Source organism: Corvus cornix, chromosome 13 (genome assembly GCF_000738735.6).
Source record: "Corvus cornix cornix isolate S_Up_H32 chromosome 13, ASM73873v5, whole genome shotgun sequence".
NCBI lineage: Eukaryota > Metazoa > Chordata > Aves > Passeriformes > Corvidae > Corvus > Corvus cornix.
Window position 1 is genome coordinate 15,683,209 of NC_046343.1, and position 22,605 is coordinate 15,705,813.

The following is a 22,605-nucleotide window of genomic DNA, read 5'->3' on the forward strand; positions in this document are numbered from 1 at the left end:
CCAGTGGGTTTGTTCACTTTCTGAAATTGTTGTACAAGCTTGTTTTGGCTCATTGGCCACAAAAGACTTTGGTTACATCACTGGGTAAATAAGGTAATGGAGCACTGGCACTTGTATGACAGAGAGGTGCCACAGCAGGATGTGAGTTGCCACCGTGACCTTAGCAGGGATTGAGAGGCAGAGTTTCAGCCCTGCAGATGAGCACTGGTGCTCAGGGTGCTCACTGCCAGCACTGCAGCCACAGAACAGCAGAGTCCTGCAGGCTGGGAGGCACAGCAGGCAGAGTGGCTGACTGCTCTAAGAGCTGACTTCCAGCTCTCCTGCTGAAGTTGACAGTGTTTCCCTCTTCATCTTGTCCTTTAAATTTTTAGTAGACTGCCTTTGAGTGCTTGCATATTGAGAACCTGAATCCACAAACCCAGGAGTTTGTACACCCACTGAGCCCAGTACTTGGCTGTGTGTTTCCTGTCCAATTTTTAATATCTTCAAGTTTTCCAGAGGATCTGGAATGAATACTACACGTTATACTATAAGTTATCATGTGCTGAGACTGGCAGCTCTTATCAGCCTGGTGTGTGAACGTGTGTGACTTGACTGATACAGATCTCTGGCAGCAGATCTCACATGCAGATTCCAGATTTTCAAAACTCTGCTTTTACTGACATAACTCTCTCTGCTCACAGATTTGGGAAGGAAGGGTAATTTTGCTCTGTTGGTGCAGCTTGCTGTCATGGGTATGTCAGCCCCCAAGCTGGCTCCAGATTGCCAGTGCATCCATCTGGTGCAGCAGTGTGCTGGAATACCAGTTCTGATCCTGCTGACAGAGTGCTTGGGTGCTGTCCTGCCAGGATGCAGCACAGCAGCAGCAGCAAAACATGCTGCCAGTGTCAGAGCTGCTCCCACCCTGCTCCTGAGTGTGCCTGTGCAGAGCCAGGGTACCCTGCAACCTCCTGGCTTTGCCAGTGTGTGTGTATGTCTTCCTGTGTACCCAAAACCCAGTCTTAATAGGGTAAAATCTAATTAGCTGTAATCTGCTGACGTTTTAGATGATGGCTCTGCCAAGGGATTTCTAGGCAGAATTGTAAAAATGTTTTTGAATTGGCAGATGATCAAGAAAGAGAGTTAACTCCTGGAAAACTTTTCTAGAGCTTTTGATTAAATGTCTCATGTAAATACATGACATGGGAGCAGCTAAATCGTTCAGGGAAGGATGACACACCATTAGGTTGCTTCAGCAGGTATTTCCTTCAGCACATACATAAACGCACAAAAGCACTGTCTTCTGCCAAAGTGACCCTGTGGAATTCTGTGCTCCAGGTAGAAAGCAGAGGTTGCTCCCTGCCCTGGTGCTCTGGACACCACATGTTTCAAATAGGCGATGGCAGGACTGGCCACGCTGGGGGACAGAGTGGTCACCGGCCCTGTCCATTCTCATGACAAACTGGGCTACTTGTATTTGCAGATTTGGTGCACTTGCAGCATGGCAATTATGCTCTGTTGAAGTGCTTTCCATTTCCTGTGCCATCTTGATAAATTTTATAGCTTCTAATTTGCTGGAGAGTCATTGATATAATTAGGAGCTACACAAATGGGAGCAGTACACTCGGCTGATGGTAATCGAGTCAGTTCATTCTTCCTGAGAAGCTCTAAGGGGGTCCCTCCACTCCAGCTGCTGAGATTATTTTCTCTTCAGGCTCAGCTTTGATAGAACAGCAGCAATCCTTACGTGCCTGCGTCAGGACATGCTTTATTACAGGCTGCTCCACTCCCCATATTTTTCCTAAGGAAAGGGAGGAGAGGGAGCCCATCCGTCCATGTGTTTCCGAGGAGCAATTGGAGCTGTCTGGCCGTGTCAGTGGGCTGTGCTAACAAGCCTGTGAGAGACAACAGCTCTCTTTTGGTCACAGTGAGCCCTTTACATGCTGTGCCCAAGTCTCGTGTCCCCCCACTCAGGTTGCACCAGGTTTTTGAACAAAGAGGCAGCTGAACTGACAGGTCTGGATCTGTTCCAGTAGTTGATAAAAACTCCTGTGCCCCTCGTTACCCAGACATGGCACACAGTGGCCTCCAGCCATCCTTACGCTGCTGTTGGTTGCTTTCCCTGAGCAATATCTTTCACGGTATGTCACTAATTGTCACTGCTATCGGGGAGTGTGTCTTCTTGCTCGAAGCCAGGCACATTTATTACCAAGACTTTTAACGGGTTGTTTCTGTAAATAGTGTGTTGGTGAAGAAATGCAAATAACTGATCAATCTATTATTCTCTTCTCTCCCTTTTTTTTCTCTCCTAACAGTACCCTCAACAATAACAACATCACCCGCATTCCTGTCACCAGCTTCAATCACATGCCAAAGATCAGGACTCTGTGAGTAGGATCTTCTGATATTATAATACAATACTGATGCTGTAAGCCAACTTTTTGGCTATTTGTCATCTGTGATAATGTCATTTCAGTCCCTCAGGCTGCCTCAGGGACCTGGGTGGCTTCAGGGCTGGGGAGCCCCTGGTGAGCCTGGGCAGGGTGAAAGGCCCCTGAGAGCCACTGTTCTGGATTTGCCCAGCATTAAGTAAGAGTCAGTTTTATCAAGATTTTGAATTTACCCAGAAAAGAAACTAGCTTTTTTTTTCCCCATGGGAAAATCCATAATGTGAAATGTGTTCCAAGCTGGAACATTATCAAGATCCTAAAAACTGTTCAGATGGATCAAATTATTGAATTTTGTAAATATCCTGTGTTTAAATCCCATTTATTCTTTTCAAATTCAAAATACTAATTTCTGAAACAAGGCATTTTTAAAGGATGGGGAAAAAGCATCTTTCCAGATACTTTCTGAAACAAAATGTTACTTATTCTGATGGATTTTTTTTTTAATAAAAGCTTCTCTTATATCAAATCCATTTGGTTTTGAGCTGGATGCCATTGCACTGGAAAAGCTCTGTTCTTTAGTAGATCAAAATACAAAGACTGTGAAATTAGACTAAGCATTTGTGTAATTTAGCCATAGCCTACCAAAACCATTTTCTTTAAGTAAATTATTTCTTTAAATTCCTTTAGGGAATACACAGCTTCAGGAAAAGTCACGTCTAAACAAAGCATCCCTGTTTTTCCTCCAGATTCTCAAACTCATTCAAGATGTATTTAATTTAAAAGGCAAAGAAAGGGAAATAGTAGCTAGCCTGAAAATTTTCTGTGCCACTGAAAAAATGCAATACTTCAAGGATGCTCTGCATGCATGTGTAAATCATATTAAATAAATTAACAGAACTGAAGAAAAATGGCTCTTACTTATGTCAATCTCTGCAAGATAACCTCTGACTTAAATTTACATTCTTCATTAAATGATGACATTATTAGGTCTTTATGTAAGTAATTAAATGGAAATGAGATGTTTGTCTTTAAGAAGAGAATGAATAAAGAAGATAAAGGTGTAGAGTTAAGGTTCCTGGAGCTTTGCCTTTTCTTATTCAGTCACAGTGGTCCAGAAAATTTGCCTGGTTTATCCAGATTAGCCAGTCTTGTCTGTTAGCAGAGCTCACTGCCTTCAGTGCCTTCTGCCATTTTCCTTTTAGTTTAATTTCAGAGATGGCTTAGTGTATAGCTCCCCGGAGACTTACACTGACTAATCCCCCTCTGCTGTAATTAAGGGGGGAAAAAAAGAAAAAAAAAAAGGGAAGAAAGTCATAAATAGGATTTATAAAGGGAAGCTTTTCTATTGAATTCTGAGAGACACATTTTATAGAACATGAATGCTGACCCACTCTAAAAGGATTTGCTGGAAACTTAATTTACGGTCTATGGATAAAAGGGCAACTTTGGCAAACTTGCATTTGTATTCATTCAGCTGATGTTCTGTAAAGTCGGTTTCATCAATATCTAGTGACAGGTTTCAGTCTCCAAAGACTGCCAAATAACACCCCTAGCAGGTCTATATAGGAATTTGTATAAAGATACTGTTTGGGGGAAGATGTTAATATTCTCTAGGGTTTCTTGTTGGAAATGGATCATGAATGATGTCCTCACAGTTTGGTGACTCCACTGTTTTCTTAAAAAATGGTCATCAGTGTGTCCCCCTTCTCAAATAGTCTCACACTTCGATATGGATTTTTTTGGAAGTTTTTGTAGGAAATCCCTGGTCTGAATGCTCCTTAGGTGGGGACGAGCCCTTTTTCCCATTAGCTGATGCCCAGTGCAGTGTGGACAGTGTGTCCCTGTGTGTCTCTTTCACACTCTGATGAGATCCATTAGCAGGACATTTGGGGATGCTCCTGCTGCTCTGATGGTTCCGTGAATAAACAGCTTTTCTTCATGGCTCTCAAAACAATCTGCCCATTGTAGAATAGAGAACAAAATATAAAAAGTATATTAACCTTGAACATGAGCACTCAGGGGAAAGGAAAAAATGGGTAAAATGCCAGGAAGTTTGAAGCATTTAAAGCATTGAAGAATTATTTACTAAAATCAACTCTTCTGTGCTAAGAATTTTAGTTAACTGTCTTTTCTGTTCTTAAGTTTCATCGATTTTTAGCCTTGATTGGAAGTGACAGGAATTAGTTTTTATTGATCTGTTTTCCTTTGCTTGAAACAGCTTTATTTATAATAAAGCATGTTCCCTCTACCTATTTGCTTAATGGTAAGTGTCCTGTTGTCTCTGCATCTGTCAGTTACTGCTGAGACAGGTAATTACGGTATTTCTTTTAATTTTTTTTATTTAAGGGTAAACTGAAAATGTGCAAAATCACTTCAGTGTTTTTTGTGTTCACAGGGAATTGGTTTATAATGCTTTTGAAGTACTGTGAAAAGTCTTCTTGAGGCTATATTTATTAATATAATTATTAAAAATATATTCTGATAGGCTGCTTTGTTAAGATTGAGAAGGTCTCTAAATGATCTCCTCTCCAAAGCAAACCATGGAGTAGCTGCACAAAAGGACTTTAGAAGATGACAGGGATGGCTCTGCTGAGGCAGAGAGGTGGTGGTTTGCACTACTGAAACCCAGATAAATCAGTTTAGTGAGGTGAAGGAAAAAAACAGCCCAGCTCACAGAACTGGAAAACTCCCTAACCCTAAACCTTTTTTTGATATTGTGCTTTCCTCACTCATGCCTGCATATGGCGGGTGCAGGGAATGGCATGGGATGAGCTCAGTTCCAGAGGGAAAATGCTCCTGCGTATCACTGTTGACTGCTGTGGTGGGAAGGATGAGACTCTGAGGACTTAGCTGAAATGCTGCCTCTCTTAGGTTACAACAAAGTCTTACTTAGGATGATTTCTGGCTAGATGATATTTATGTATTTATTTGTTCTTCAACAAAAAGGCAGATTAATGGTTTGTAATAGCCAAACATTTTACTAGAAATCGAACTTCCTGCAGCTTCAATTAAATAACTTCAGAATCCCTAAACTCAAGGTCTTCTAGCCATCCTTGTCAAACAATTACATTTTCTAGTGCTCCCAGGAGATTAGTGTTTTCCATCTCTACAGGATAAACTCTCAGTTCCAGATTTGTGGTTTTTTAAAATATTTTCTTTATTGTGGCTGTCCACCCCAGACATACAAATCTGGGGACTGTCAGCCTGGGCGCCACTGCTGAGCTGAGCTGCTGCTGTGCTGTAAGGACAGCTCACAGACAGACATTCAATTTCTTTGGAGGATGGACAAGGCTAAATCTGGTGCACACCAAATGTGTGCCTGTAATATTAGTGAATAATGCTTTGTCTAACCACTTCTGACAGGATTTTTAATTTGGTTCATCGTTTCATTTGGTGCAACACTGCAAATGCATGAGTCATTACAGGAATGAAATAATTAATGTCCTGGACTTTTGTTTTGACCTAAAGTTTGGTAGCTATTTAAATCACCAGATTTTTTCCGTGAACCCATCATCATTTTGCAGATGTGATAATGGTTCTGCAAGTCCGTGGTGCCAGGCACGGAGCAGGCTGGGCAGGGAGCTGCCCATGAGTGGATCTATTATGAGCTGAAAATTCCTTGTAGGTCCTTTACACTTGTGTTAAATTACTACAGGAAAAAGAGCATTGAGGAACTGGTTCAGGCAACACAGGAACAGAAATGGTATCAATAGCCTCTGATGTTTTATTTTGCCTGTCTTTTCCCAGAATATTGAGTTGGAAGGGACCCATAAGAGTCATCAAGTCCAAGTCTTCAATGAATGGCCCATAGAGGGATCAGACCCACAACCTTGATGTTATTAACACCATGCTCCAACCAACTGAGCTAATGTGGAGGGGTTCTCTCTCTCCCTCTCTCCACTTCTCCCCAAAGGAGGGAGAAAAGGGAAGAATCACTCATCATCCTGTTCCTCAGCCTGATCCTCATGTTTAGACAAGCCATCCTTTTAATTCACTCAGAGATATCACATTCATGCAGCTCTTTCTGATATGAAATCACAAGCAAAGTGATTATGTGGAGCAATCTTAAATTTTGCATGTTTTTGTCTCTAGAATGGTGGATCACCATTGAACTTAATTCTTCCAAAACATTGTTAATAATAGCACAAATTTATATCTGACCTTTGTATAATACTCCCTGGCAATGAGGACAGTCAAGCCCTGGCTCATCTGTAAGCAAGAACGTGCAGCGATCCCACTGACGCGGCAGCAGAGAGCTCGCGGTTGATCGCTCTCTTTGTGGCTTATGATTAAAAAGCCACCAGTAACCGTGGGTTTGCTGTGTCTTCTGCAGGCGGCTCCACTCCAACTTCCTGCACTGCGACTGCCACCTGGCCTGGCTGTCGGACTGGCTGCGCCAGCGCCGCACCATCGGCCAGTTCACCTTCTGCCTGGCGCCCGTCGGCCTGCGCGGCTTCCTCGTGGCTGAGGTGCAGAAGAAGGACTTTGTCTGCTCTGGTAATGGTGCCAATTACTCGTTTATCTATCAGCTCACAGTCTCATATCGCTGTTCCCATAAAAAAGCCAGAGTGGAAAATGGCTGTGTCGTGTTTGAATGCAAACAACAGCAATCCTGTTTGGTTTTGTCATTCCTAAACTGTATGGGAGGAGATCAAATTGTTGTTTTTTTCAGCTCTGTAAGAATTATTGGATTCCAGTTAACACTTTGGTTCTCAAATTACTTCTTCTACTTTAACTTTGCCAATGATATCAACATAAGAAATCAATTAAGTGTGGATAATTTGGTATTTCTCAAGGGAAGAGCTTTACAGCTGACTGGAATACAAAAGAAAGGAAATAGAAAATGCAAATCTGTTGAGTCTGTTGACAAATGATTGGACTTTAAAACATGAGGAGCAGATTTTATCCCAGGGACTGAAACAGGATTCTTTGGGAGCCAATGCACTTTGCTGTTCTACAAGTTTCCATGCTGATAAATGGGGCTGATAATACTCACAAATCATGTGTCTGTATGTCGGGCCTATTCATCAAGTCTCTGGAACTGCACTTGGCTCTTGAGTGATAGAAATACATTTTCCTAAAAGGAGAACAAAAGAAAAAAAGACAAAAAGTGGAAAAAGAAATCTCTTGAGGTGGGTCAAAAGGAAGGATGTGGTGGAGGAGAGGCATGGCAGTGTGTGTGCTGTGGAAAAAAAGATAGCAGACATAAATTTGGAGGTAGTTTTGCAGCCCCAGTGGTGACACAGGGAGCGTGTTATGGAGATGATGTGAGTCTGAATCTTGATAGACTGTGAGTCTTGTGCTGTTATGTTCTTTTATCTCCCACAGCCTGTGAGCCCTAAAGCTTTATCCTATGGGTACGTGGATTGGCTGATGGAAATACAGTAAAACTGCTCATGCTAGAAATGTTTTAGGAATGCCTTTTTCTGTCATTTCATTTACATGTGTCAAAGTAAGAGAAACAGGTGCACTTAGAGAAGAAAGGTTTGACCCCACTTGACCATGGTTAATTAATGCCCAGCCCTAGAGGTGTGCAGAAGTGTTATGGGCATGTGGAAGATGAAGCTGTGCATAGTGCTCGTTGAGACCTGATATTTGAGAGTGCTGAGCAGCTTCTACACTGTTGTGGAGATGATACCCAGAATATCTGATACGTTATATCAAAAGTTTAACTAAAAAAGAAGTTTAGAAATGTAACAGTCTTGGGAGAGGAAGGATAAAAAGAAGTGGATAAATGAATTAAGCTATTAGCAGAAGCTAATTTTACCAAAGAGGCAACCACAGGGTTTTTTTTCTCATGAAATGAAGTTTTAGATGGAGCATGAGTTCAGCTATTTGGATTTATGATACAGTGAAGTGGAGGAAAATGAGTTGTTTAAGTCAGGAGAAGAGATAATAATTGCTGAATGAGAAATGTAATGTGAGCAGAACTCATTTAAATGTGGTTGTCTGTGCAGACTATGACTTCCAAAAGTGACAAGGTTTTTAACAGTTGCCTGTTGGACCAGGAGGATATAGGTGTTCTCTCAAGATTTGCCTGCTTTTGTAAAAAATATAAAATCATGAAAACTCAAGGAAAGAAATTTTCAGTGAGACAGTCCATCAACTGTATCCCTGTAACTCTCATTTGGGAAATGAAATGAAATGTACTGAAAAAGAAATTCATTTGGAGAGCTCATTTTAGTGGCGAATTGAGCTGGGAACTCGGCTTAGTACATGCTAGTTCGACAAAAACCTACATGGACAGCTAGTTTAAAGAGGATATAAATCTTCCCTTCTCCTCATTATAGTTCTTATACCTGATTTTACAGCATAATTTGTTAATGTGTGACTATGAAGTCAAACTAGGACAGGCAGTGAAGAGTGAACTGGACTTGTCCCTCTGCAAAGGAATTTTATAGAAGTTAAGGTTATATGAATTACTGTAACCAGCCTTGAGCTGGCAAGGAGAGACATCTTTGCATTCCAGTTATGAAGAGCTGAAATATAAAGTGGTGAACTGCTCTATTGAAGCATAGGCTCAGAATCTTAAGCACTTGTGTTTTCATGGCAGTGGAAATATCATAACAACAAAAAAACCATCAGCTTTTCCCACTGTGAAATGGGCTTCATCAGAGCATTCCAGTTCAAAACTGGTGCTGCTGGATGCTTCAGAGGAGAAACAGTAGAATCCTAATTTGGGGAAAGAAGAAACACAACATTGAAAAACTGACTTCCCTTTATTCTTTGAGCCCTTTGCAAAAATAGTGATGTTTTATAATTTTATGACAAATGTGTCTTTGAAAACAGATTTTGAATGCTACATACCAAGTTGGAAAAGAACTGAAACAATGACAGAGAAGTGCCATAAATAGAACCCAGATTTCTGGATTCCCTCTAGACATGTCCTGTACCGTGGTGTTTATAAGCATTAGGTGCAAAGTCTCTCCAGATAACGTTGCTGAAGTCAGAGTTATGTGTTAGGGGTATATCTAGGAGTATATCTAGGTAACTGAGTCATACCTGTCAGTCTTTCAAAAATGTTGTTCAGCTTGTTCATACAAATTATAAAAAAGCCGATTCAAATGGAGGTTGTAGGTCACCTGTGAGCAGTGGAGAAGCTATTCCAGGTTTCCCTTGTTTGAGCATTTGGCTCAGAGCTGGAGGTGAAGGTGCAGGATTCAACAGTGCACAGTTGCCTGGAGATAGGTTTGGAAATATGTCTGGTTGGAGCTGTGTTACTGAGGAGAAGGGGAAAGGTCAGGAGAGAACTGAGGGGAGCTGGGACTGCACCACTGGAGGAGAGTGCCAGGTACTGCTGGTCACCCACCAGGGCCTTCTGGCTGGCTCCTTCAGCAAGCTGTCCCCTCCTCGTAGGAGAGTCTCTCCTCCAGAGCCACCCCTGATGGAGCAGCCTGCCTGGGCCTTTGCCTTCGAGGCCATCTGTTCCTGGAGAAATCTCCAAACAGACTCTTCCTCCTGAGCAGTTGGTTATGGAGCTCTGGGATGCCTTTGGTGAGACAGTTTCCTACAAGGTAGCATGTGTAGAAGGGCAAATTTTGTGGCACCAGAGGATGAGCCCCTTCTTGATGCGCTGCACAAAGATATCTGGGGGTATTTCACAGGGATAAGGGGTGTGTTTCACATGGGTGGGGGTGTATTTCTCATGGATAGCAGGGTGTATTTCACATGGATAAGGGGTGTATTTCACATGGATAAGGGGTGTATTTCTCATGGATAGCAGGGTGTATTTCACATGGATAAGGGGTGTATTTCACACGGATAAGGGGTGTATTTCACATGGATAAGGGGTGTAATTCACATAGGTAGCAGGATGTATTTCTCCTCTCTCCACCACAGCTTTGCCATTCACTGCCAAGCTGCTGTGATGAGAAAACAGTGCACTAACCAAAGACAGTGTCAGTTGAAATACTACCTGTATCCTGGTCTTTGGGAGATGTTTATTTTTATATTCCCTTAGGTAGCAGAGAAGCATCTGGGGGTGCTGGCTTATGCTCAGTACCTCTTAGAGCTTTCCAGTCTTTGCCTGGATCACACCCAGCTTCCTTCCTATGCTCAGATGTTTCACTGTTGGACTGGATTCTCCTTTTCTGTCTGTCTCTCTCAAACACATTCTCTCCCTCTCTCTGCCTATTTGTCTGTCTCTTGTCCTCCTCTGACCTCCTTATGATAGTAATTTTATTTCATTTTCCTCTCATATAAGTTTTATTATGGCTCTTTGATTTTTTTCTTCTACCCTCTCCTTACTTATTGAAGTTGAAATTAGTTTACATATTGATCAGTTATGTCAAGTTCTAATATCTTTTCTCACTTGCAACAGCACGGCTATGAAGCTTTGCAAACAAAGCACTGGGTCCATGAAGTTATGCCATCAGCAGCACCTTGGTCTTTTCAGGGCTCTCTATGCAGAACCCCCTGACCCCGTTTGGACTTTTTTTGCAGTGATGAATCATTCTGGTTTTCCTAAGTATATACATGAGAGGATACCTGTGCATCTAAACAGGAGCATTGTGTCTCGTACCGTGATCTGTAGCATACTGCAGCTGCTGTCCAGATTTATTCTAGATTTGGCCAGTAGTTTGATGTGTTCTACAGTGGACATCATTTGCACTGGAGTATGAAGATTGATAAGACTTCTTAGGCTAGACCAGAGACTGATATTTCTAAGAGTTGATGGAATGTCTAAGTCTAAAATGTGTGATTTGTAGTACTTTTCCAAGATAGCTTTCTTTAATAATGAAACATGCATTGTAGAGAGGGAAGGTGGATCCACACAATGTTCTCTTTTTATATTAGAAACCATTTTCTTTCATTCTTGACCCTTAGTTCCCATTCTGAGAGTCGCAAAGAATGTGAAGAAAATCAAGATGCATAATTTGGACTATATAAGTCAAAATTCAGTCTGAAATTAACTAGAGAGAAATTATTACCATAGCCAAGTGTTTTCTAGCTAAGTAAACTGATACTGATTTTGAGAAAACACTGGATTGATCCAAATCTTGGTTGAAGATCTAGTGTGGTGAGACTGCAGCTGAGGTATAATAAAGTGGAAAAATAAGTTAGGTTCCTGCTGCTTCATGCAGACTGGAAGCCCTAATAAGGAAGCAGATTTATTTGTTTGGGTGAGGTCAAACAGTCTTCAAACATAGCTGTTACTCTGGCCAGACCACGGAACTCAGGAGATTGTCATTGCTCCTAATAACTTCATAGCACGTTGCTGAGGAGACAACCAACAATGAGTAGCTAATAAAACAGCACTCTTCAGGCTTAGCATCTTAATGAAAGCATTCAGGAGATGCCAAAGGAAAAGTGCGTGGGGAGGGGAACTCCCCCCGTCTGCTCCTGTTTAAAGCACCCTGCGGCCGTGTGTGTGCACAGGCAGCAGTGGGACAGGAGGATACAGCAGTGGGACGGGGGACTGGGGCTCCTGGAAGCTCAAAGAGGGGCAAGGAGTGTTTGCTGATGCTGCAGGTTTGGCTGGTACCGGGCGGCGGCTCCTGAGGAGGGTTCCTCTCCCTGCAGTCCATCCCCCGTTCATGCAGATGAGCTGCTAATGGCCCTCGTTTTTAAAGAGCTGGATAAGCAAACTGGGAGCAGGAGGAGACCTTTTCCTGTGTGTGTGAATGGTCATTTTGTGCCTTGTGGGACATCCTCATTGTACAGCTGTTTCATTGCTTTTAGAAGGGAGCTTAACCACTTCATCTAACTGTGACCCCTTTCCAAAACAGTGACCTGTGAGTCACCTTAGATGGGGCAACTCTTTTCTCACTGTTCTTGCTTTTTGTGACCATCCATAGACCCAGTAAGTGCTCTTAAAATGGAATCTAGGCAGGCTTTGAAGTGTGTATGACTTATAAAGCCTTTTGGTAAAAATTGCAGTTTAAATTTGATCTTGGGGAATTTTTGTGAAACGCTGAATGGAATTTTTATGTCCTGTTACAGTTTGCTACCACAAACTAACATTTACCTTTAGTCTGAAGAAACATTTCAATACTGTGCGTTTGTTAGCTGCTCCTCAAATGAAATTGTATAGGAAATTTGGAGAGATACTAATCACTATTTATCAGTTTGTTTGTTTTCAGTTCCCATTAAGTTTCTTATTACAAATCTAAATTTACTCTTGTGCTAGCAGTGATGATGTTTCATACTGTAGGAATTTACTTCTTGACTTGCTTAGTATGTAAGATGCCACATATGGTGTTTTTCATTCGGGGGACCACCTTGTGAATCTGAAGGATAAATATGTATTTATTACAGCACTTAATATTTCCTTAAAGACCAAAGCTGAAAATTGGCTTTTAATTACAGTAAATTTAGTTTTATTACTGAAAATGATGTCTTACCTTTCAGTATAATTAGCCTTTTTTTCTGGAACTCTCTTTTCCCCAGAGCAGTATGTACAGCACTTTAATGCTTATTTAATGATGGCAGGTTAGGGTATAATTATTCAGCCATTGAGCTTTTGAACTGTTGCTCTAAAAATAATAACATGATTAGTTTTTATGTTAATGTCCAAAGCTAGTGGTTTGTTTTGTTACTACTTGTGTTGCTAGTATTTTGGTAGAGAAAAAAAATGCTTCATGGCAGTACCACAGCTGTGCTTGGAGCTGTTTCACAGAGAGCAGTTGTGGTACATACAGAAGAACAGGGTTGAATTTGAGAATGTGGACAAGCCTTTGCATGGCATCTGTAGACTTTTTCTGTTTAATACATGTATGTGATTGGCAACTCATTTATGAATACACAGTTAGTAAGAGTAATGAAAGTAAGCACAGAGCTGCTTATAAAATAACTGCAGAATTCCAGAAATTAATAGGGGACAATTGCAAAGTTGCATATAAATCAACACCAGGTTTGTGTGAATTTCTGCTTTATTGATAATGAAATCAGTGATTTTATATAGTGGCATTACACCTGTGGTGGGTTGGCTGCTCACACTCCCCCTCCTCACAGCACTGGGGTGAAACCAGGATCTGCTCCAACACCTTTTTCCCCATCTCATTCTCTGACTTTGCTGCTCCCAGGGCTGTTTCTCACAGCGTTTTCCTGGCTCCCTGCTGCTTGGCACCTCTCTGCTCTTTCTCAGGTGCACTCTGACAGAGGCACCAGGAGATGCATGGGCAGGCTCAGCTGTGGAGCCCAATGGAAGCAGCCAGAACTGCCCTGGCCTCTTCTCACAGCAGCTTCCCTGGCAGAGCTGGGCACCAACACCCCACAGCGAAACTGAAGGGATCTCCTGGCTCATTGAATTTACCCCTTGGAATGGCAGACAAACATGTTTAGCTCCAAAGATCTGTAAGAATTTTATTCTATAATTTCCAGACACCTTAAAGAGCTTGAATATACCAGGGGCCTCTTGCAAAAGACAAGAGGCAGCTACCCCAGGCTGTCCCAGGAAAGGTCTTTATTTTCCCTGCCTTCCTTAGCATGTTCCAAATGCCAAGGAGTCTGCCCCATGGAATCCCAGGGCAGCCCAGGGAAGAGGATGGTGCCTCACTCTTCAGTTCTTGCCCACTGACCTGGAAAAAAGCATTTCCTCACTCCAGATCTGTCCATGGGGAAGCTCATGACCAGACTGGAGCCCTTGGATGTCATTATGAGGAGACATGTCCCACTGTGCCTGCCATTTCTGAATAGCTCTGTCAATCTGTAATGCTTCTGACTGGAGGGAATTCCATCCTCCTTCTCCTCCTCCTCCTGAAGAGAGCAGCTTTTGTGCTGAGGCAGGGACAGCCCCGTGCTTGGTGCAGCAGGATGCAGATAAGGGCAGAAGCGAAGAAAAACGTGCACGCAGACAAAATCATGTAGTATTTAAAACTCCTTTTTTCAAATAGCAGTAAATCAAAGCCCAAGGACTGAGTAATCTTAAACTCTTTCTATTCCTTCCATAACTTTATCAAACTTCATGGAACAGTCCATGGTGGATCACCTGTTTAGAACTACGATTCCTTCACAGGCTTACAATTGATCATGGCCATTATCTATCTTTTAACCTTGTACAGGTGGCATCTTTCCACTTAAATAATTTATGTTCCTCTTCATTTTTATGCTTGAATATATTTATAAGTTCGCTGTATTATTTCTGGACCTATTTTTAAATGTCATTTCACATGCACCTTCAAGAGTGCTGATACAAATTGTGGAATTGGCATTAATGAGATGACTGTGCATGGACACCATTTGAGCTGCAGAAGCACTCCATCTTTTAAGACTCTCTATTAGAATTTTTTTAGTCCTTGGAAGAGCAGGCAGTGTCCAAACCCAGAGAACCAAATGCACACTAGCAGCCTTCCTTCTGGTGCAGTAGTTGGAAAGTTAAGTTCTACCTGCTTTAAGGTGAACATGCCTGTGTTGACAGGGCTGGATATGGACCTTGAAAGAAAAGCTCAGAGTGGGCACAGGGCATAAGAGATAATCTGGCCTCCTTTGGAAGGCTTAGGTGGAATAAATTTCCCTGAGAGAAAAACACTTTATCATAGTTTTGTAGACTTCAGTTGTCTCACAGTTTCTGTTTTATTAATCCTTCCAAATTCACCCATTCAACCTCGGTTGTTACGGTTGAGGCTGCTTCTTTGTTCTACTTTGTTCATTTTTCTTAGTAGTATTCCATATAATTGTGGTGCTATTATTGTTAATTCAATAATTGCAATATTAGTGCTTTTAGGATAAGACAGTGTGAAGTAAGGTCTGATTTTCAGTGATGTTGTTTTACTGATAGGTTTTGAAACATGCTCAGTAGGATTTTGTAGAATAAAGTAGGCTTCATTCATTAAGCCAGACCTTCCTTTTGGTGTAGATGGGTATTTCCAGTTTTATTCCTTGATATTTATTTGTAAACTGATTAGTGTTGACTTTTGCCTACAGAACTGTTGTGCTTATGTGCCATGAATTTTTAATAGATAAATTTACTGTTTGGGAACGTTCGGCAAAGCAGAAAAGAGAACTTGAATCAAATAATGAATATTCATGACTGGCAAGTTTTTGCATACCATGAACTCAATGGTATTAACATCAATTAGGGGCTTAAGTTACTAATCAGAAATCTTAAAGCTCTTCTCAGCAAATAGCTGTTGAACAACCATAGATGGAAATATTTGCTCAAACCATTTGCTGCACATTTGTGTAGGATCAACAAATTCGTAAAATTTTGTCCATTACTGGAATATTTGCCCTCAATAAGAAATGGTAACTTTGCATTTGGTCAGTTGTGGTTCCCTTGCCCATATCTCTCTGTGGGACTCTGTGCTCAAATGTCCCTTTAAACTGGGATGCAGACATCAGTCAGGAGCAACATATCTGCTTTAGGTGTTGTAGAATAAATTAGTTCATATCATAACTTAGAATAAATTAGCTCATATAGCACTGGGAATCTAGTGCAAACTATGGCTCATGGAGTAGTAATTGATTTCAGATATTCCAGCATTGTCAGAACTTCCAATGGGTTGTTTAATTACACCCCAAAAGGTTATACTATATCTATGGATCTGCAATACTTGTAGTGTTTTGTTTATTGATCAATAATTTCATGTCTGATATACTTTAAAAGATGTAAAGTCAGCACAGGTTTTTAACCAGTAAGTCCTGTCAGATTTATCTTAAAACCCATTAACATGTTTTACAAATAACTAACGTTTTGCTGGTGGAAAGGAGCTGCTGCAGAGGTGATTGGATAGGTGAGGAGGTAATAAAACACACTGCTTAGTGTGCTGTAATTGGGTGTCAGTGCAAATGAGATTATTTAGTTTATTTAGTAATTGCAGAATTTATTTTAGATGCCTGGGACATTTAAACTGTTCATTTATACACCATAATAATTCTATTCTAATTGTAATATTAGTCTGTTTGCTGCTTTTAAAAGAGAGCCAATGAGAGACTTATTTGAAAAAAGCATTTGATTTCTTTGCAAACTTCTGGGTCCTAAGTCTCCCCTCTCTTTCGTCTTTTCTTCTAACACATAGTCTAAGACTGTAAATTAAAGTGGTGCCAAATATTAACTACAATAATTATTGACACTGTTGTTCCACTGCATCAGGCAAAAAATGCATAGTAATTTTTGTTAATCATGCTCCTATAGTGGTTTCCACATTTTGTTAGCATTTTTCTTTCAGCAAAATGTATGACTGAGTTGATGATTTTTATCTCAGAGAAAAATATAATTAACATGATGAACTAGGGCTGCTGTGTATTATAAAAGATCTGAAATGGTGAAATGACAGATTGTGAGAACAACTTCAGAAGGGGAATAATATAAATGCAGCTGATTTGTCCATGGTCATTTCCTTTTGCTGCATCCACGCCGTAAGGAGTTTACTGCACTTGTGAAGGACACAAAGAGAAATCTTGAAATATTTTTGCCTTTCCCATGTCTTTTCTTTTGAAGAACTATTGTCAGCAAAAGGAAAATTCATTTTTATGTTTCAAATATCCTTCTTTAGAGGCTGTGTTGCGTCAGGGCCCTTGATCATCTGTATGCCTATACTCTGCAAACCTATGAAAGTCCTACCCAAATTTTAATAACTTTATATTCCATAGCCTACTTAGACTTGTTTTCTTGACCAGTCTTTAACAGCTCTCCACAACAATACAAACATTAAACTAATTAAATTCCCTTGGATTTTTTGGTGTTCTAATTCTATAGATCTGCTAACAATAGATCCTCATTGAAGTGGGGCCATTAATTCCAAATCAGATTTGAAATTCTGTTTCTAATGTTATTCAAGAAACATTTACCTTAACAGATTATTGTTTGTGTGAGAGCTGATGGAATATGTGCTAGATGCCTGTTGAGGGTGCATGTGCAATACAGTATTTTGTTCTTTGCCAAGGAAACACATAAGCAAAAGCATTTCACTATAATAATAGCAATTTATACACAAAGTCTTTTCATCATTAAAGTTCTCAGAAATCTACAGTCTAGATCTCCTTTTGCTCATGAAGAAGAAAGAAGTGTGCTCGTGGTGGTTGGGGATGTGGTTTAGTGCTGGAAGTGCTGGGTTTATGGCTGGACTCAGTGGTCTTAGAGGTCTTTTCCAGCCTTATTGATTCTCTGATTCTACTGCTGCTGCCCGCTTTTTGTTCCACAAAGATTTGTTTCTGTTTTTTCTCTCTTTTCAGACTGCTTTATCCAATCCCCCCTTGCATGCCCTGTCTTTCACAGCACTCTGCAGTGCTGTGTCACACAAACTGGGGAGGTGCTGAGCTGAGCTCCACTGAACCTTCTGCTGTTGATTTAGATACAGTGGTGTCAGCAATGACTCTTAGAGCTCCAACTGGCAACACATCAGCTTTTTTCATGCTGTGCCCTAACAAAAAGGGAGTGTATTACTGCTTCTCCAACCCCTAGTGATATGTTGTGGTGCTATAACTGTGCAAAATGCATTTTTCCCCTGCTACAAAGCCTCTTCAGAAAGCACATCAGACGTGGAGATGAAAACAGTTGTATGGAAGATATGGCCTTGTTACCAACTTCTTACCTCCCAGAGAAGAAATTTTTCTGAATTTTCTTCCTAATTTGATAATTTCTTCCTATCCCTAAAAGCTTGCAATAGCTCGTTTGCACTTGCTTGTCCTTCATTTTGCTTATGGCCATTGTACCACAAGGTAGGCAGACAAAGAGAAAAGGTAAAACTTAGTGATCAGGTCCAAGAACAAACCTCTTGTTGTCACACAAACACAACAGAGGACTGTGTGCATTTTGAGGCAATATAAACTACTTTTGGAACTAGTCACAGTTAAAATCTTACAGAAACCTTAGACTCTGTGAAAGACAAAACTGGCAGTGCTGCTGTGCAGCATGTCTGTCAATTATGCAGGAATTCTATTAACTGACAACGGTGGCACGTGTGCCCTGCATTTCTATGGCCAGAAAGCAAACCCAAGAGAGCTGCTTGTCCTGCCTGTTATACATGTACATGTTTAATTAGTGAAGTTGTTTTTTCTTGTTTAGTTCAAATAGCTACCACTTAACTACTGTATGAAATGCATGGTCACGTGTTCAGACTGTGTTAAGACAATAATAATATCTTGAAACTGGAACAAGTCAAAGTTCAGGTTGCCTGATAAATATGAATTTGTTTCCTTGGACCATGTGCATATGGATTTAGATTTTAATTACATTGTTGAATTCTTTTTACAGTAGTTTTTAGCCCAGATGATTCTTCTCTGTCTTGAGATGAAAGACTGTTGATGGAAAACTCCTTACCTGCAGCTGTCAAGGTGGTTGGAAAGTGGACTGTAAATGAGACAGGGTATTTTAGCAAAGAGAAAGGATCATTAGGATCATCTCATGATGAAAGCAGCTGCCCACTCACATAAAGAATGTATTTGACTCCTGCCCATGCCACAAATTTCCTAAGAGATCCTTTCATTTCCAGACAGTTGCTACCTCTTAAAATCTAATTTCTGAATGTCTGGATTGGAGCTCTGAGGTCTGGTCTGCCAACTCACAGCTCTGATTAACATCAATGAAAGCTATGTTTAAAACACAGAGCTGTGAAACCCACAGTTTTCTTCTGGTGTCCTGACAAAAAGTCAGGTGATGACCCAATAAAAATATTTCAAATCCAGTATTTGAATTTGGCAATGTTTTGCCCACAGTTGAAATGGTGATCTTATCCTGAAACTAGACATTGTATTTTAATATAAGGCAGTTCTGTCAGCCCTGGTTACAAAATAATATTTAAATGACAGTGTGCTTGAACTTAAGGAAACTCAGACAAATTGAAAATAATTCTCATCAGAATGCAACACCTTTCTCGCAGAAGGAATGATTTCACAGGAATTGTGTTTTGCTTTCCAGGAGGGCTCCCTCTGCAAGTGTAAAGTCACCTGCAGAAGTTTTCAGCTGATGTCCTTTGAAGCTATATCTGCCTTTGAAAATAATGACACTTAGAGATGCCACAGAAGTCTCTCCAATATTGACTTTTCTGTGCTGTTTACAAGGCTGTGAAAGCAGGGACGTGTAGCTTTCTATATAAGCTCACACAGCTGTGTAGAGTTAAGGGCCAAGCCGAGCAGGTATGGAGGCATTAATCAAGAGAGGAAATTTAAAGGAATGTTGCATTTTTATCACATTTTTAATTGTCCCAATGTACATTGGATTGCAAGTTGATGCTTTTTTTTTTTTTTTTTTTGTCACCTGTAGTTAGAATTCATGAAAGTATCTGTCATGGTCTTTTCCAAGACAAACCCAAGAATGTACAGCTTTGTGCATGGTTTTTCCAAGTTTTTGTATGTATTTGTATTTTGACAACTACGATGTTTTTATTTTTCCACCTTTTGGGTGGCCAATCTTTTACGATTTTCACTTCTTACCTGCACAAGCCTTCACACATGAAGATACTCGAGGCTTCTTGTGTTTCATGTACTTTGGAAATACGACTCACTATAAATAAACCAATAACTGCTACATCTTGATAACCTCAATTAGCATAGCAAACCCATTTTACCTATGGCTAAATGTATGCATATATCAAAACTTGAAATGTAGGAATCATAACCATTTGAGTAAAATTGACATAATTGCTACAGTTTCAAAAAAATGTAATGACACATAATTGAGCCTGAATCTAATGAATTGACTAGAATTTGTGTAGAGCAATGTCCTCATGCTACACCTTTGCTCTGTGAGTAGCTTTGTTTCTTTGTGTCTAGCTTAAGCAAGGGTTTGAAGGTTTGAACTCACGTTTTTCTAAATTCTTTTTATGTTTCCATTAACTACATTGTCTAATCTTGAAAAAACTAGTTTTATATTCCTAGTCTTCACGCCATAACAGTTTACCTCATTTCAAAAACATAAGTCGTCGCTGCTGACAGTCTCTCAATGTGTAAAAGTACTCAAAAAGTGTTTGTGTAGTGGAAACTTCTAGGCAAAGATAACTTTTGGAAATACTACTTGAGCCTAAAGCTTAATTTAAAAATCTTTGAATGAATTGATATGGGTGATCATGAAGGAGGCCAGGGAAGTGTTCATGAGGGAAGGAGATTGATAGAGTGGAGACTGAGGAGGAATAAGAACACAGTAATCTTTTACATGTTTTCTTTGCAGTTGATTTGTAGAATATTATATTCACTTGCAAATAAATTATTACTTTATATAGTAAGAGGATCTGCAAAACTCAGAGCCTGATGTATTCTGTTGTTAAAATCTCAGCCAATCATTTTTTAAAACCATTTAATGTGTTCCTTGTGTCTCAGGTTCCCAGTCCGAGCCCCCGTCGTGCAGCGCCAGTTCCATCACTTGCCCTTCTGCCTGCACCTGCAGCAACAATGTCGTGGATTGTCGGGGAAGGGGCTTAACAGAGATCCCAGCCAACCTCCCAGAGGACATTTGGGAAATGTAAGTGCCAGTCTAATGCACAAATCTTTTCCATGTCTCTCCATTTTTTATTCCATCATGGCCCCCTGCGTGGAAGAAAGGCAGGTGTTTTAAAAACTGTTCTAGGTAGTTATCAGGTGTATTGTAGTTGTCCTCTTTGATTTGTTCTTGTGCTCTAAGGGCTCAAACCATTTTTAAATGTAAATTAAGATAGTTCGGTACTGCCCTACCTGAAAGCAAGATAAAGTTCCTGGTGCCTTAAGTTCAGATTGTGTTTACATTTCACAAATGGAATTGCAGTTCTGTACTCAGTAAATGAAAATACACAATCCTCTTTTATTTCTAGTCAGTGATTTCCCCATGAGATGGAGGGACATCTTTTTACCTTGGCAGGATGCATTTATAATGAATCAGAACATCAGAGCTCATTGTCCCTGCTGATTTTACCTTCTGTTTCTTGCCTTCCACATTGTTATTTCCAATTCTTTAACAGTTTTGTGACTTGTGTTGTGAAATCAGATGCTGGTTTTACAGACTTGTTTGCCTTTACTACCTTTAGGAATTGTAACCATCTATTTCTGTGTCCATGACTTCATACTACTGTGGTCCTGAAATACTGTTACATTAAACCATTTTGCTTGTGGTTAGTCCACAGGGAATGCAGATCAATTCTTTTCCTATTTAGGTTCTTGTCATACAGCGTTTTCTGACATCCAGCCAGCTTTTGCAGCCTACACAACATAAATTCAAATATTTGTATGGTCACTGGACTCATCCAGCTTCTTTTTGCTGTACAAATACTGGTACACAGCAAAATTTACCATGATAAAGCATAAATTCATGAGATCATTGAATGTTTGGACTGGAAGCAATACTAAAGACCATTTGATGCCTTAGGTTTTAGCTTTTATATTTTTCAGATCCTGTACTGCCTAGTATGTAACTCTGACACTTCATATATAGCCTGTCAGCTACTGTTCTCACATTTTGGTTAGACATAACAAACCCTCTCTGGGCCTGAACTCAAGGACACCTTGTTGTCCCAGGCCCTGAAATAGGTAAACTGAGCCTCTGGACAGGGGGAGCAAACTTGGGGTAATGGCATAATTACCTGAAATTATCACTGGAGAATTAACCCTGATATGCAAATGGACCAAACTTATAAAAGTGTGAAAAACCCGTGACCCAGCGTCCATCTTGGGTGGAGCCCCTTGGGAGCTTCTGACTGCCCAAGGTGTTCCTATTGAAGGCACTCAATAAATACCTACTTTAATTCTCTTAATCTTGTCCAGCTTCTGTTTTCAGGTAGCCATTCCAAGGCATCACATCTACCATGGACAGGGACATCTTCCACTAGAGCAGGGTGCTCCAAATCCCATCCAGCCTGTCCTTCGACACTTCTAGGGAAGAGGCAGCCACAGCTTCTCTGGGCAACCTATGCCAAGGCCTTCCCACCTTCACAGGGAGGAATTTCTTCCCAAAAGCCCATGTAAACCTACCCTCTGTCACTTTCAAGCCATTCCCACTTGTCCTGTCACTCCATGCCCTTGTCCAAAGTCCCTCTCCAGCTCTCCTGGAGCCCCTTTAGGCACTGGAAGGGACTTTAAGGTTTTCCCAGAGCCTTCTCTTCTCCAGGCTGAACAGCCCCAGCTCTCGCAGCCTTTCTCCATAGCAGAGGTGTTTCAGCCTCTTATTGTCTCTGTGCCTCCTTTGGACTCACTCCAGCAGGTCCATGTCCTTCTTATGCCCTGGGCCCCAGAGCTGGACATGGCACTCCCAGCAGGGTCCCACAAGAGTGGACCAGAGGGATGGAATCACCTCCTTCACCCTACTGGTCCCACTGCTTTTGGTGCAGCCCAGGACACAGTGGCTTTCTGAGCTGCAAACACACACTGCCAGGTCATGTTGAGCTCCTTGTTA

General features: G+C 40.9%; 1 protein-coding gene across 3 annotated transcripts in view; it reads left to right on the plus strand.

Annotated features, from left to right (window-relative positions):
- SLIT3 (slit guidance ligand 3) overlaps positions 1-22,605 on the plus strand; it is a 468,570-nt gene that overhangs the window by 281,089 nt on the left and 164,876 nt on the right. For all 3 annotated transcript variants that reach the window (XM_039559586.1, XM_010406223.4, XM_010406222.4), the window contains 3 exons: positions 2,295-2,366; positions 6,703-6,866; positions 20,565-20,706. In XM_039559586.1, coding sequence (XP_039415520.1) covers positions 2,295-2,366; positions 6,703-6,866; positions 20,565-20,706 — 378 coding nt within the window. The remainder of the gene's footprint in view (positions 1-2,294; positions 2,367-6,702; positions 6,867-20,564; positions 20,707-22,605) is intronic.